This window comes from Nicotiana tabacum, chromosome 14 (assembly GCF_000715075.1).
Source record: "Nicotiana tabacum cultivar K326 chromosome 14, ASM71507v2, whole genome shotgun sequence".
In the NCBI taxonomy this organism is placed as follows: Eukaryota; Viridiplantae; Streptophyta; class Magnoliopsida; order Solanales; family Solanaceae; genus Nicotiana; species Nicotiana tabacum.
Window position 1 is genome coordinate 47,544,754 of NC_134093.1, and position 12,474 is coordinate 47,557,227.

The 12,474-nt window shown below is 37.4% G+C and overlaps 1 protein-coding gene across 2 annotated transcripts; it reads right to left on the reverse strand.

The window, feature by feature from the left end:
• Positions 1-8,736: 8,736 nt before the first annotated feature.
• Positions 8,737-12,088, reverse strand: LOC107794138 (uncharacterized). Of its 2 annotated transcripts, none has more exons than XM_016616603.2 (6): positions 11,873-12,088; positions 11,517-11,672; positions 9,840-9,917; positions 9,608-9,733; positions 9,370-9,468; positions 8,737-9,150 (listed from the first exon to the last, which is right to left on the reverse strand). In XM_016616603.2, exons 1-6 carry the CDS (start codon positions 11,973-11,975, stop codon positions 9,071-9,073), a joined length of 642 nt encoding a protein of 213 aa, XP_016472089.1. In that variant the 5' UTR covers positions 11,976-12,088; the 3' UTR covers positions 8,737-9,070. The 2 variants fall into 2 exon arrangements, with proteins under 2 accessions (XP_016472089.1, XP_016472090.1); XM_016616604.2 differs by having other exon boundaries at positions 8,737-9,147; positions 11,873-12,083.
• Between the last annotated feature and the right edge of the window lie 386 nt (positions 12,089-12,474).

The following is a 12,474-nucleotide window of genomic DNA, read 5'->3' on the forward strand; positions in this document are numbered from 1 at the left end:
CGATCTGAACTAATCATGGGGTCAAACAAACTTAGTTATGCAGCAATTACCAGTTGACATTATCCAAACAAGATCATGACTTACATGTGAAGATGAAGATAGCTTAACTTTAACAGAATATATATAAAACAAAGATTCATGAGAATAGGACAGTTTGATGCAAATAAGACAGCTTCCTATAAATGCATAAAACAGTTGAGTATGATTATGAGAAGGTTATAATGATAGCCTAGATATCACCCTCAGAGTTAGTAGATATATATGTAGAGAAGAAAAGTATCTAATCACTTAAATTATTTCACCTTAGCTTAGTGATATAGACTCGTTAAACTTTCAAATGTATACCAGTTAAGATTACCAAATAATGAACTCGATCATAAAGAAACTAGGATGCAGGGAATTATATGCAGAAGTGAAGATCACAACAGTATCATTAGTGAAGGGAAAACATGAACGTGATTGGTTTAACAATGATAATAATCAAACATAGTAAGGACTATAGTGGTAACTCAGAAACAGTTTAACAAACACGGGCAGAAAAGAAAGTATTTAGACATTTTAAGTTCAAATTTAAGGTTAAGAAGCAGGGGAATATAAGTCATCTTAGTTCAGGTTTCATTTTAGTCATAACTATCAGGTAGTAAACTCAGCTTCCAAAACTCACAAAAATACAGAAGTGCAATAAGACAGAGATGAGTTTACTGCAAGTCATTGAGAACTATGAAGTTTGTATTGAACATAAACATATAAGAATTTAGACGGGGAGACTATAGGAAAACTCAGAACAATGATCAACAATTATCAATGACTTAATCGATTATCACTTTAGAGAATCATAACAGAACAAGCTAACCATAAAAGGTCGGCAAACTAACAAAGCATAAATTTCAAACATGTCAAACACATACAGAATAATTATAATCTACAGAACTTAACTTGACATACCTAAATCATTCAGAGAGATGAACAAAAAAGAAAAAGGGAGAGAAAGATGCTCACCTTCTTAAAGGCAGTAGACTAAATGAATTCTTTTTATTGCTCAGGATCCCAGAATCTTCGAGCTTGAACCAGCAAAAGAACTCGACAAAAGAAAGGGAAAACAGTAAGAGAGCTAAGACCAAAAACCCTAATTTTCTTAGTGTTTTCTTTTTGTGCTTAGTGTGCTCGTATCTGTGTATGTTCGTTCGTGTTAGGTGAGAGCATTGAAGACCCCTTTTTATAGTGACATTTAAGGCTTTAGGGTTTCATACTTCAAACTAAGATAGTGGACAGTGACGATGAGTTGATGATGTTAGCAAATCGAAATAAAATCAAGGGACAGAGGGTGTGTATTTGAATTTACTTGAGTGGAGAACAGTCGATCGCTGTGGGAAATCCCAAAACCCAGAGGTCACTGCGTTTGACTTTTGGGTACAGAATATTTATGATGAACTCTGAATCGTGCATATGCATGCTCCGATTTGGTAGAATGAGTGAGGGAACCAGATGAAATAAAAATCATCAGTTAGGTCTAGGGTTTCGAATTGGGGTTTTTGAATCTTAACAACGAGAATGAAAAACTGAGCTTACTGGCTTTATCTCCTAGGAACAAAGGAAGTAGATTTATGAGTTGATTTGAAGGGACAATGGAATGGTGCTTCGATTTCAAGGAGCCAGGTCCTGGCATTTCTGATCTGGCCAAAAAAAGAGGGAAAGTCAACAGGATTTGTGGATAATGAAAGCAAAAGGGATGATTCGAAGTTAATTTCATGACCTTGCACTAATTTGTGAAAGGTCTGTTGATTGATGAAGTTGGGCAGGCAAGAGAAAAGAAAGAAGATGGGGAAAGAAGGGTGGTTATGCAGGTGACAAATGATTTAGGGTTTCTGGGGTATTGGGGTGTCTCTAAGGTTAAAGTCAAGGGAAGGGATCTATGCTGTTGGATCGTTTGATCAACGGACCTGATAAATCGAGGTGTTACACATTTAAGAAAATCAATTTCGAGAAAATACGAGGATCGTTGGATCTGTGTGATCCAACAACTGAGATAATGTCTAATACTGGGTCGAGATTAAACGGAAAATAGGGATAATTTGTGACCGTTAATGATTTGAATCAACGGCTCAGATTGCTTGTGTTTGTTTTGTGAGTGGGATTAGAGAGTGACATGGCGTGACCTAGTTGGTTAGTATTTGGGCTGGTTTTGATTTAATGAATAGACACTTCATTTTTAATGAAGGAATTGCAATTGTAGCCTTTTAGTTTTTAACCCTCTTAAAATTAATTCAAATAAGCTTAACAATTTCAATAAAATGTGGTAAAATTATAATTACTATATGTTACTAATTATTTTAATTATTTATCTATAAATAACATATATTTCGAATTATAGCACTAATTTTAAAATATTAACATAGTAACCTAATTCATTGGAAATTAAGGAGTAATTTTGTCAAATTATAAAACCTATGTAATATATATACAAAAGTTATATACAGAAGTTATTTTTATAATAGTAAATACATTTGTAATTACACAATATCAGTACTACATGATTAATTTTAAAACTAATACTTAATTAATTTATAAAATAGATATTCATTAATAGAAAATATTTTTAAAGTATTTATCGTAAATTGTTAAGCGTGAATAAATTAATCTTAAAAAGGAGGGTTAAAATTGGCCGTCAACAGCTGCCCCTCTTTGACTTGAGACGATGAAAGAGTTTTCGGGCAAAGAAATTGAACCAAAGCCAATTTTGTCCCTACTTTAGGCATGCTTTGCAAGAATGGCATGAAAATTATGAGTTCCGGAATTGAGTTGAGGAAGAATCTAGGAATGTTTAGGAATATTGGGCCGAATTCTAGCTTTGAATTGCTTACATACCTCGGGCTTGACGAGGATCAGGCCTCATGTAGTTTTGGAGTATGGATTTTGAGGAAGCAGAACTCGAAAGAATTGCCCCAATATCGTATTGTGACGATACGGCAAGATGAAAGATTGGTCATTCATGATAGGCTGAATTTTGCGGCCTAATTGAATGATTCAAAATTTTGAGCTCGCTGGTCATCTTGAGCTGGGATCTTGGGCCCACTACTGGGTTGGCTGTCCCCATAGCATTGTAGTTCGGTCTGCTGCTAAGAAATAGTTCCACGCTGTAATGTTTTTCCCTGCAAAACAAAATGATATACATGCATACCAATATATTGTAATACAGATATTAAGATGCGATATAAATGATGCAGGAATAATGATATCTGGCTGCCAGCGAGCCATTATTTGGGGTGGGATGATGGGATACTTGATCCTGACTCGTTTTGTTAGCCGGGTTATGTACCGTTCCACAACTGTCGGAGCATTTGAAAATTGTCTCCGCTTGTTGGGAGAGCTTGATTGGTAAAGTGCATCTCCGCTTGCTGGGAGAGCTTTGCACTGAGAAATGTCTCCGCTTGTTGGGAGAGCTTGATTTGTAGAGTGCGTATCCACTTGTTGGGAGAGCTTTGCACTTAAATGTAAAGTATTCTCCGCTGGGGAGCAATCGAAATCATGCCTAAAGTTGCACGAACAAAACTTTAAAACATTTAAAGTAATAGCGAAATGAAATATAAGCATGCCCAAGAGATACTCTTGACTGCGAATCTAGGTAGCGGCCATTAATTGGCAGAACATTTGTGAAGAGGTTTGCGATTGTCTATTCCGGCATCCGTGATTGACGGAGCGGTGCTGCGGATTTCCTTACATTGGCAAAGTTTGCAGTTTGCTATATACAAGGCTCCAGTTAGCGAAGCCGAAGTTCGATTTGTACAAGGCGCTCCGATTGATTGAGCTGACGATTTGCTATATACAGGACTTTGATTTGTACAGGGTGCTCCGGTTGGTTCTCCCGACAGTTTTCTATTTACCGGACTTCGATGAGCGAAGCCGACGTGCAATTTGTACAAGGTTTTCGGATTGGTTGAGCCGACGGTTTGCTATTTACAAGACTTCGAAGAGCAAAGCCATCGTGCGATTTGTACAGGATGCTCCGATTGATTGCATAGATGGTTTGCTATTTACAGATTTTTGTGTCAGCAGTCTGATTCCGAAGCACCTACAAAGGACTTAAGAGTTAGCCTTAGATGTTCTCAAAAATTTAAAGTAAAAGCAGAAGAGATAATCTTAGGCAAGTGGCGGGTCCGTCATTTGCCCCAGTATGGTCCCAGCGATTCTTTACTCCCTATTGACCCTGCACCCAAAGAAAACTTCTTAGTAGGGGGAAGTTGGTTTGCGTCGACCGTGATATTGATTTGCCCTAGCCTTTGACATGATTGCGCCATGAAGTTCGATATATGGAACATATTACTTTATATATAATTTTAGAAAATATTTTGAAAATACTTTTTTCTTTTAAGGCAAACGCCATCGTCCCGGATTATGACATGTTACGAAAGGTTCTCCACACGCGAACGTATCTCTTCAAGAACTTCATCATGTTGATATTGATCATCCATGGTGTCTCTGACAATACGGCTACTTGATGTTGCGACTGCATCCTAATTAAGGCTAATGCATTACAGAGGTTTCCTAAGGTTATGACCGAACTCTTTCAGGTTGCCTACGTATCCAAAATGGAATCAGTTCTGAACATAGTTCATGGGATAATGATGAATTGTGATGAAACGACCAAGCCTAACTCAGGCAGCCTACGTATCCAAAACGGAATTAGGTCAGCACGTAGTTTAGTTACAATAGATGCAAAATGATGAGATTAAGAAATGAAAATGGCCAAGTCTGACTCACACAACCTACGTATCCAAGCGGAATCAGGCCAGAACGTAGTTCAATTACAAAAGATGACTGAATCCGATGAGGATTGCCTACGTATTCCTTTCTAAGGAAATCAAGTCGGCGTAGTTCCTGAAAAACATACAAAAATGACATTTGGTTTTTCTATTACAAGAGAAAGGGGGAGAGAGACCGAACCCTACGTGGGTTGCCTACATATCCCTCCATGGGAAGTCATATTGAACGTAGTTCTGTTACATCAAAATTCTAACTCTATCTGTCTTCAGGCGTAATATCTCTTGATTGCGTCCGAATTGATCGGCTTCGTGCTAACTCTTCCATCCATTTATGCTAAGATTAGAGCTCTACCAGACAGTGCTCTATGGACCACGTAAGGTGCAAACTTCCCTTTTGCTTCTTCTTGATGGGGAAAGAATTTATTCAGAACCAACTACCCCGATGTGAATTGGTGAAGCTTCACTCTTTTGTTAAATGTACTAGCCATCCTGTTCTGGTATAGCTAGCCATGACATACGACATACATTCTTTTCTCATCAATGAGCATGAGTTGTTCTTTCTTGACACGTATCCACTCTGCATAGTCCAATTTTGGTTCTTGAATGACTCTTAAGGACGGTATTTCAACTTCTACGGGTATCACTGCTTCGGTGTCGTATACCAACATGTATGGCATTGCCCCAGTAGATGTTCTCATGGTAGTCCGATAACCTAATAAAGAGAAAGGTAATTTCTTATGCCATTGTCAGTGATTGTCCACTATCTTTCACAAAATCCTCTTGATACTCTTATTAGCTGCCTCGACTGCCCCATTCATTTGTGGTTTGTAAGCTGTGGAATTGCGATGGACGATTTTGAACTTCTCGCAGATTTCCCTCACGAGGTCGCTATTGAGGTCGGCGGCATTGTCAATGATGATAGACTCTGGTATCCCAAATCTGCAAACGATGTTGTTCAGTACAAAATCTGCCACTACCTTCTTTGTGACGGCCTTGTAAGTAGATGCTTCAACCTATTTGGTAAAAAAATCGATTGCTACCAAGATTAACGATGTCCATTTGACGTTGCAGGCTCTATAGGTCCTATCACGTCCATGCCCCAAGCGGCGAAAGGCCAGGGAAAACCCATTACATTTAACTCATTTGGTGGAACCCGGATGGAATCTCCATGAATCTGGCACTAGTGACACTTCTGCACACAGCGGATGATGTCACTTTCCATAGTCATCCAAAAGTATCCAGATCTCAAAATCTTCTTGGCTAACGTTCATGTGGGGTCTGCACGTCCCTGCATGTATTTCTTCCAGAAATCTGATTGCTTCGGCGGCGTCTACACATCTCAGTAAACCTAAGTCTGGAGTCCTCCTCTACAAGACTTCCCGTTGAGGAAAAAGTGGTTTGCCAACCTCCTGAAGGCTCGCTTTTGACCAGTAGTAGCATTTTCTGGGTACTCATGGGTCGCAAGGAACTTCTTGATGTCATGGTACCAAGATTTACCATCCGGTTCTTCATTCAAATGGAAGCAATAGGCATGTTGATCCTTGATTTTTATCTCAATGGGGTTCATGTAGTTCTTATCTGGATGTTGAATCATGGATGATAAGGTCGCAAGGGCGTCGGCGAACTCGTTTTGAATTCTGGGGACGTGTTTGAACTCAATCTTTTTTAAGTTCTTGCACAGCTCCTTCACGCAGTGCATGTACGGCAGTATCTTGACATTTTTGGTTGACCATTCTCCTTGGACTTGGTGGATTAGCAAATCGAAATCTCCTATGACCATAAGTTCTTTGATGTTCATATCGACTGCCATTCTGATTCCAAAGATGCATGCCTCGTATTCAGCCATATTATTGCTACAAGGGAATCTTATCTTTGCCGATGCTGGATATTGTTGTCCAGATTCTGAGATCAGGATTGCCCCAATCGTGACTCTTTTGAAGTTTGCTGCTCCATCGAAAAACATCCTCCACCCCGACTATAATTCTGCAATATCTTCCCCGGCAAATAGTACTTCTTCATCGGGGAAATACGCGGTAAGTGGTTCATAATCCCCATCCATTGGATTCTGGGCAAGGTGGGCGGCTAAAGCTTGTCCTTTGATAGCCTTTTGAGTTATGTACACAATGTCAAATTCGTTGAGGAGAATTTTCCATTTAGCTAGCTTTCCAGTAGGCATTGGCTTCTAAAAAATGTACTTTAGCGGGTCGAGCCAAGATATTAGATGTGTGGTGTATGTTGACATATAATGCCTTATCTTCTGAGCAATCCAAGTCAGATAACAACAAGTGTATTCTATCAAAGTATACTTGGACTCGCATGGTGTGAACTTCTTGCTTAAGTAGTAGACGGCCTACTCCTTTATCCCAGTTTCGCCGTGTTGCCCCAACACACAGCCGAAAGTATTGTCCAAGACTGACAAATAGAGCAACAATAGTTTCCCTAATTCAGGGGAAACCAACACTGGCGGGTTTGAAAGATACTTTTTGATTCTGTCGAAGGCTTTATGGCACTCCTCCGTCCATTTCGTGTCAGCATCCTTCTTTAACAGCTTAAAAATGGGTTCACACATTACCGTGGACTGGGCTATGAAGTGACTGATGTAATTCAATCTTCCCAAGAAACTCATGACATCTTTCTTGCTCTTTGGTGATGGTAATTCCTAGATTGCTTTGATTTTTGATGGACCCAGTTCTATCCCTTTCCTACTTACAATAAAACCCAATATTTTTCCAGCAGGGACTCTGAATGCGCACTTTGCTGGATTCAGCTTCAAATTGTACCTTCGTAGGCGTTCAAAAAATTTCCTCAAGTCGTCCAAGTGCTTTGAACTCTTTCGAGATTTTATGATGACATCATCCACATACACTTCAATCTCCTTATGAATCATGTCGTGAAAAAGGGTTGTCATGGCCCTCATGTAGGTGGCGCCAGCGTTCTTGAGACCGAACGGCATAACCGTATAACAGTAGACTCCCCAAGGAGTGGTGAAAGTTGTCTTCTCTGTGTCTTCCTCGTGCATTAGGATTTGATGGTATCCAGCAAAACAATCCACAAACGACTGCAGTTCGTGCTTTGCATAGTTGTCGATGAGGATGTGGATATTTGGCAAGGGGAAATAGTCCTTCGGGCTAGCTTTGTTAAGATCCCGGTAATCCACACAAATTCTGATCTTTTCATCCTTCTTAGGCACCGGGACGATGTTTGCCAACTAGCTTGGATAGTTGGTGACCCTTACCACATTTGTTTCTATCTGTTTAGTCACTTCTTCCTTTATCCTCAGACTTAAATCAGGTTTGAACTTTCTGGGCTTCTGCTTGACCGGCGGTCTGGTAGGGTCAGTGGATAGTCAATGCGAGACAATGTCGGTGCTTAATCTTGGCATGTCATCATAGGACCATGCAAACACGTCAACGTACTGTCGGAGGAGCTCAACCATTTTTTCCTTCTGCTCGGTTTGTAGGTGAATGATGATTCTGGTTTCTTTCACGTCATCTTCGCTTCCAAGATTGACTACTTCGGTTTCTTCGAGGTTGGGCTTTTTGTAACTCTCCTCCTTCCCGTCATTTTCTTTTCATTTCTTCTCAGCATTCTGATAAATCTGATGTGGGTATAACATTTTCATCTTTTAGTCATTTGCTTTCAATAGCAACTTACATACAGCAGGAGGAAAAGATTAATCCTAAATAGTTCGAGTTACCGGCAAAGATCATTAGATATGAAGGAAAATGAAGTTACTCTCTTGTTCTTTTCTTTCTAATTTCTTTTTCTGAGAACTTTGTGTTTTTCCTTTCAAATGACACACGAGAATGTGCCTTAATGGAAAGCCCAAATATTTTTTGCACAAGAAAACTCCTGAATGTGTTGGAACATTTTATCAATACTTGGCTACTTTTATGAGCTCATTATCTCAGATACTCTGTATTAAGTATAGACCTGTACCTTTTTACTCACTACCATCATTGCATAAAAAAAGACATACACAAGTTCTTGTTCATTTCCTTTACTTTGACAAAACATAAATAATTTTAAGGACTACAACAGCACAAGTACAAATGGTTCAATCCTCCAATCAAATTGAGGAACCTCTCACGAATGTTTTTTCAAACCCCAGAATGCAATATACAGGAAATATATAACTCAATGGCATATGAAAGTGGAATTTCCCTACTGTCTAAATAACAAAGCAAAATTTTCTAAATCACTTGTGTCGGATTTACAAAAATATGATATCGAAAGCCAAAACCAGCTGCAAAATAGCTTGCTTATTCATCAATCTAGGCGGAAGGAATCTCATCCTCTGGCAGAGGTAACTATATCAATAAAACCACAGCCATAGTTGCAGCCGTGATGATCGACCAGCCATAACCACCACCAAAAAACGAAATAGCTGCTTTACACGGAAAAGAGAAAAATGGAATTGACATTAAATTTGGGATCATTAGTTAACTTGCAGTCTTGCATGTTGAGATAAAGATTACTCATATATAAGCATAGACAGGACATTTCAGTGTATTTTGTACTAGAAAACACAAGAATATTAGAGTTTCCATCTTAGTTCTGGTAAAAAGAAAGAGCAAGTAAATGGCCACATTCATAAAATTACTCTTACCTATACTTTTGCTGTTATCAGGCAAACTAGGAGGCGGAGAAGATGACTTGTTGCCCATTATATCAATCCCAAGCTGAGAACAATCCATTCCTAGAGCACCTATTACATGTATCAGATGGTTGTCACTCAGTCATAACTATCTGGCTACATTTCTATATCATTTACTGTTACATCATTAGGACACTGTTTTGATTAGTATCTGAATGCTAGAAGTGGTTTCATAAGGCATAGTTCTTACATTCTTTGAAGCAAGGGAAAGCAGTGAGATTGAGTAGATTGTAGTAACCCTCTTGGCATTCACAAGAATAGGTCACGGGAGAGGTCTTGTTGCACATGCCGCCTCCACATTCAGCCCAATGGCAAGCTAGAAGATCACAAAGGAAGAAATATAACATTAATAAGATAATATTTTATTAACTATTTGATTACAAAAGTATGGCATAATATCATCAATAATGAATTGCTATTACGTTCAAAGATTGATGTATTAGTTCGTTTATCTGGTGCTGGGGCGGGAGCGTCCTCTCCACACGAGAAGTTTGTAGTACCTGGTGAAAGAAAGCATCGGTGTCAAGAAAATGACTACGTATCTTTAAATAAATAGCTAAAATGAATGAAACGGAAAAAAAAACCATGATCATTTATTTGGGCTGCCATTTCAATCAAGCTAAGATTTTTAAATCAGACTAGTCTCAAATGAAAATGATACTTTGATTATAAGACCATTACTTGCTAGAATTGTTTTTTGTGTGTAACTTGTTAATTTGGTATTAGCTTCGGAAGGGAATGGTATTATCAGGCAGCTTTCTGAATCAATCAATTTTGTTAGGCTAAGCAAATTTGTGTGAACAAAATCAATCAGAAGTCAAAGAGGATGAAAAATCAAGATAGACATTTACTACTTAATAGATTATTTTTCTGTGTCCCTTTTGATAAAACGTGTAAAATCTTCCACTATCACAGAAGTCCAACTCTAACCTTGAAATACAAATACTTCAGTGATGACATGAGAATAACAGAAAACAAAAAAAACAAAAAAAACTGTTTCATCAACCAACATCTCTCAAATTTCCATTAGATTTTATTTTTCTTTTTGGTTTTTCTCTTATAATGGATATATTAAAAACTGTAACTTCTAATCAGCAGGGATTCATATTAGGACCAGTTTTTAACAATCGAGGTAAAATTTTGATATCAGACATCTTCGTTCACAATCACTCTTCAAACCTGCTTATATATTTCTGCATTAGCTACTACAAATATTAATCAAACACTAGACAGTTCCTTAAAACAGAGAACGAAAAAAAAAATGTCAAATTTCACAAATGTTCATATAACTATTAAATTAATACCAAAAATGAATCCTTCCCCTACAAAAAACTTAGTTTGGAATGCATGAGATTCTAAAAAAATATAAAAAGGGTATAATTAGAGAGCACTTGAAATAAAAATGCTACAAATTTGAATGAAAATCTTGAAAATAAAAAATAAAAGATAGAAGTGTATATAGTATTTTGAAGGATTCACTTTTAATATTATTTTTATTTTAATTTATATATATGTGTATTAGGGCGGACGGGTCGGGTCGGGTTGGGTCATTCCTATTGTAATTGAATTATTATTTATTAACAGAAAATAAAAAATAAAAATTGGAATAAGAAATTTATATTGAAAAGTTATATTTTTCGGTCACTGTGATTTTTGTTTGGCGAAAAAAAATTATAATTATATAATCATTTGTGAAATTTACCAAAAAAAAAAAAAGATGGCAAAAGTATTCTAGAATCAGAGTGTAAGTGTGACCAAATAAGTTCAAAAATGATAATCAGAACATTCGTAAACAAAAGGGGAACACCAAAAGCAGAAGAAAATTCCTCTATTCATTTGAAGAGACTATAAAAGAACAAAGAGAAAAATATCCAACAGAGGAAACATCAGAGTTGATTACGCTAAGAAATTTGACCTATATCAGTGTATTTTTAAACTATCAATGTATATTTAACATGTTACACCAGGTCATATAGCTTATTATTAAGGAAACTAATTCACTCTTATCACAAGCCATTACTTATAATTATTTTTTATATAACATTTAGTCTAAAAGAATCTTTATATTATCGGTGTATAAAAGTTAAACGGGGACTTACAGTTGGGAATAACACAAGGAAGAAACTTGAAAAAGTTATCGTTTTTGGAACGAGTTTGCGTCCAGCCAGGATCACATTCACATGCGAAACCAAAAGTACCATTCGAAGAAGCTTTGCAAGTTCCTTTTCCACAACTCACCTCTTTACACACGTTTTCTGTCCCAAACAAAAAACAAACTCAAAAAATCAGTAAAATAACCATCACGATTGAATCTTTTCCGAGACCCAAATCAAAGAATCAAACAGAAACGCAAATTAAGAACACCCCACTTGATAAAAATTAAAACTTTCACCAATTATTGGGGTCAATATAAGTTAATGAAATTTACAAAAAAGGTATAGAGATTATGAGTTACCGAGGATAGGGGAGAAGATAGGAGGCAGAGCATTGTTAGCAGTGGACCATGGTAGCAGAATAAAAATTAGAGAGAAAATTGCAAAGATATGAATTGAAGCCATAGCTGATCAAGAATGAGTTGGAGGGGAAAAAACTGAAGCAGAGGAAAACAAGAAGAATTTTGATGCGTTTACTGAGATATTTTGGGGAGTATTAAATGAGAAATGAAAACGGGTGAAGCTGGACGGTCTTACTTTTTTTTTTTTTCCTTTTTCAAATGGAAGGTTCTGAAGACGTAGGAAGTTGGAAAAATAATAACGTGGTCATGTGTGGAATGCTACGAGGGATGATTGAGGAGTCAAGGCTTTAATCAAGATTGGGGAAAACTGAGTCGTTGGCAGTTGGGATTATGGATATGTTTTACTTCTTTTAATTTAAATTAATTAATTAATAATTAATAATAGTAGTTTCTCTGTTTCTCCCATCCCATTGAAGAGGTGGCTATAATTTCCATACTCAAATACCCAAATGCTTCTTGGACTTGGTAGCTTACGGTACTACAGTCCAAATTAGAAGGGGACATGCTCTCTCTCTCTCCCAAAGACAAAGTCCTCTTTTATT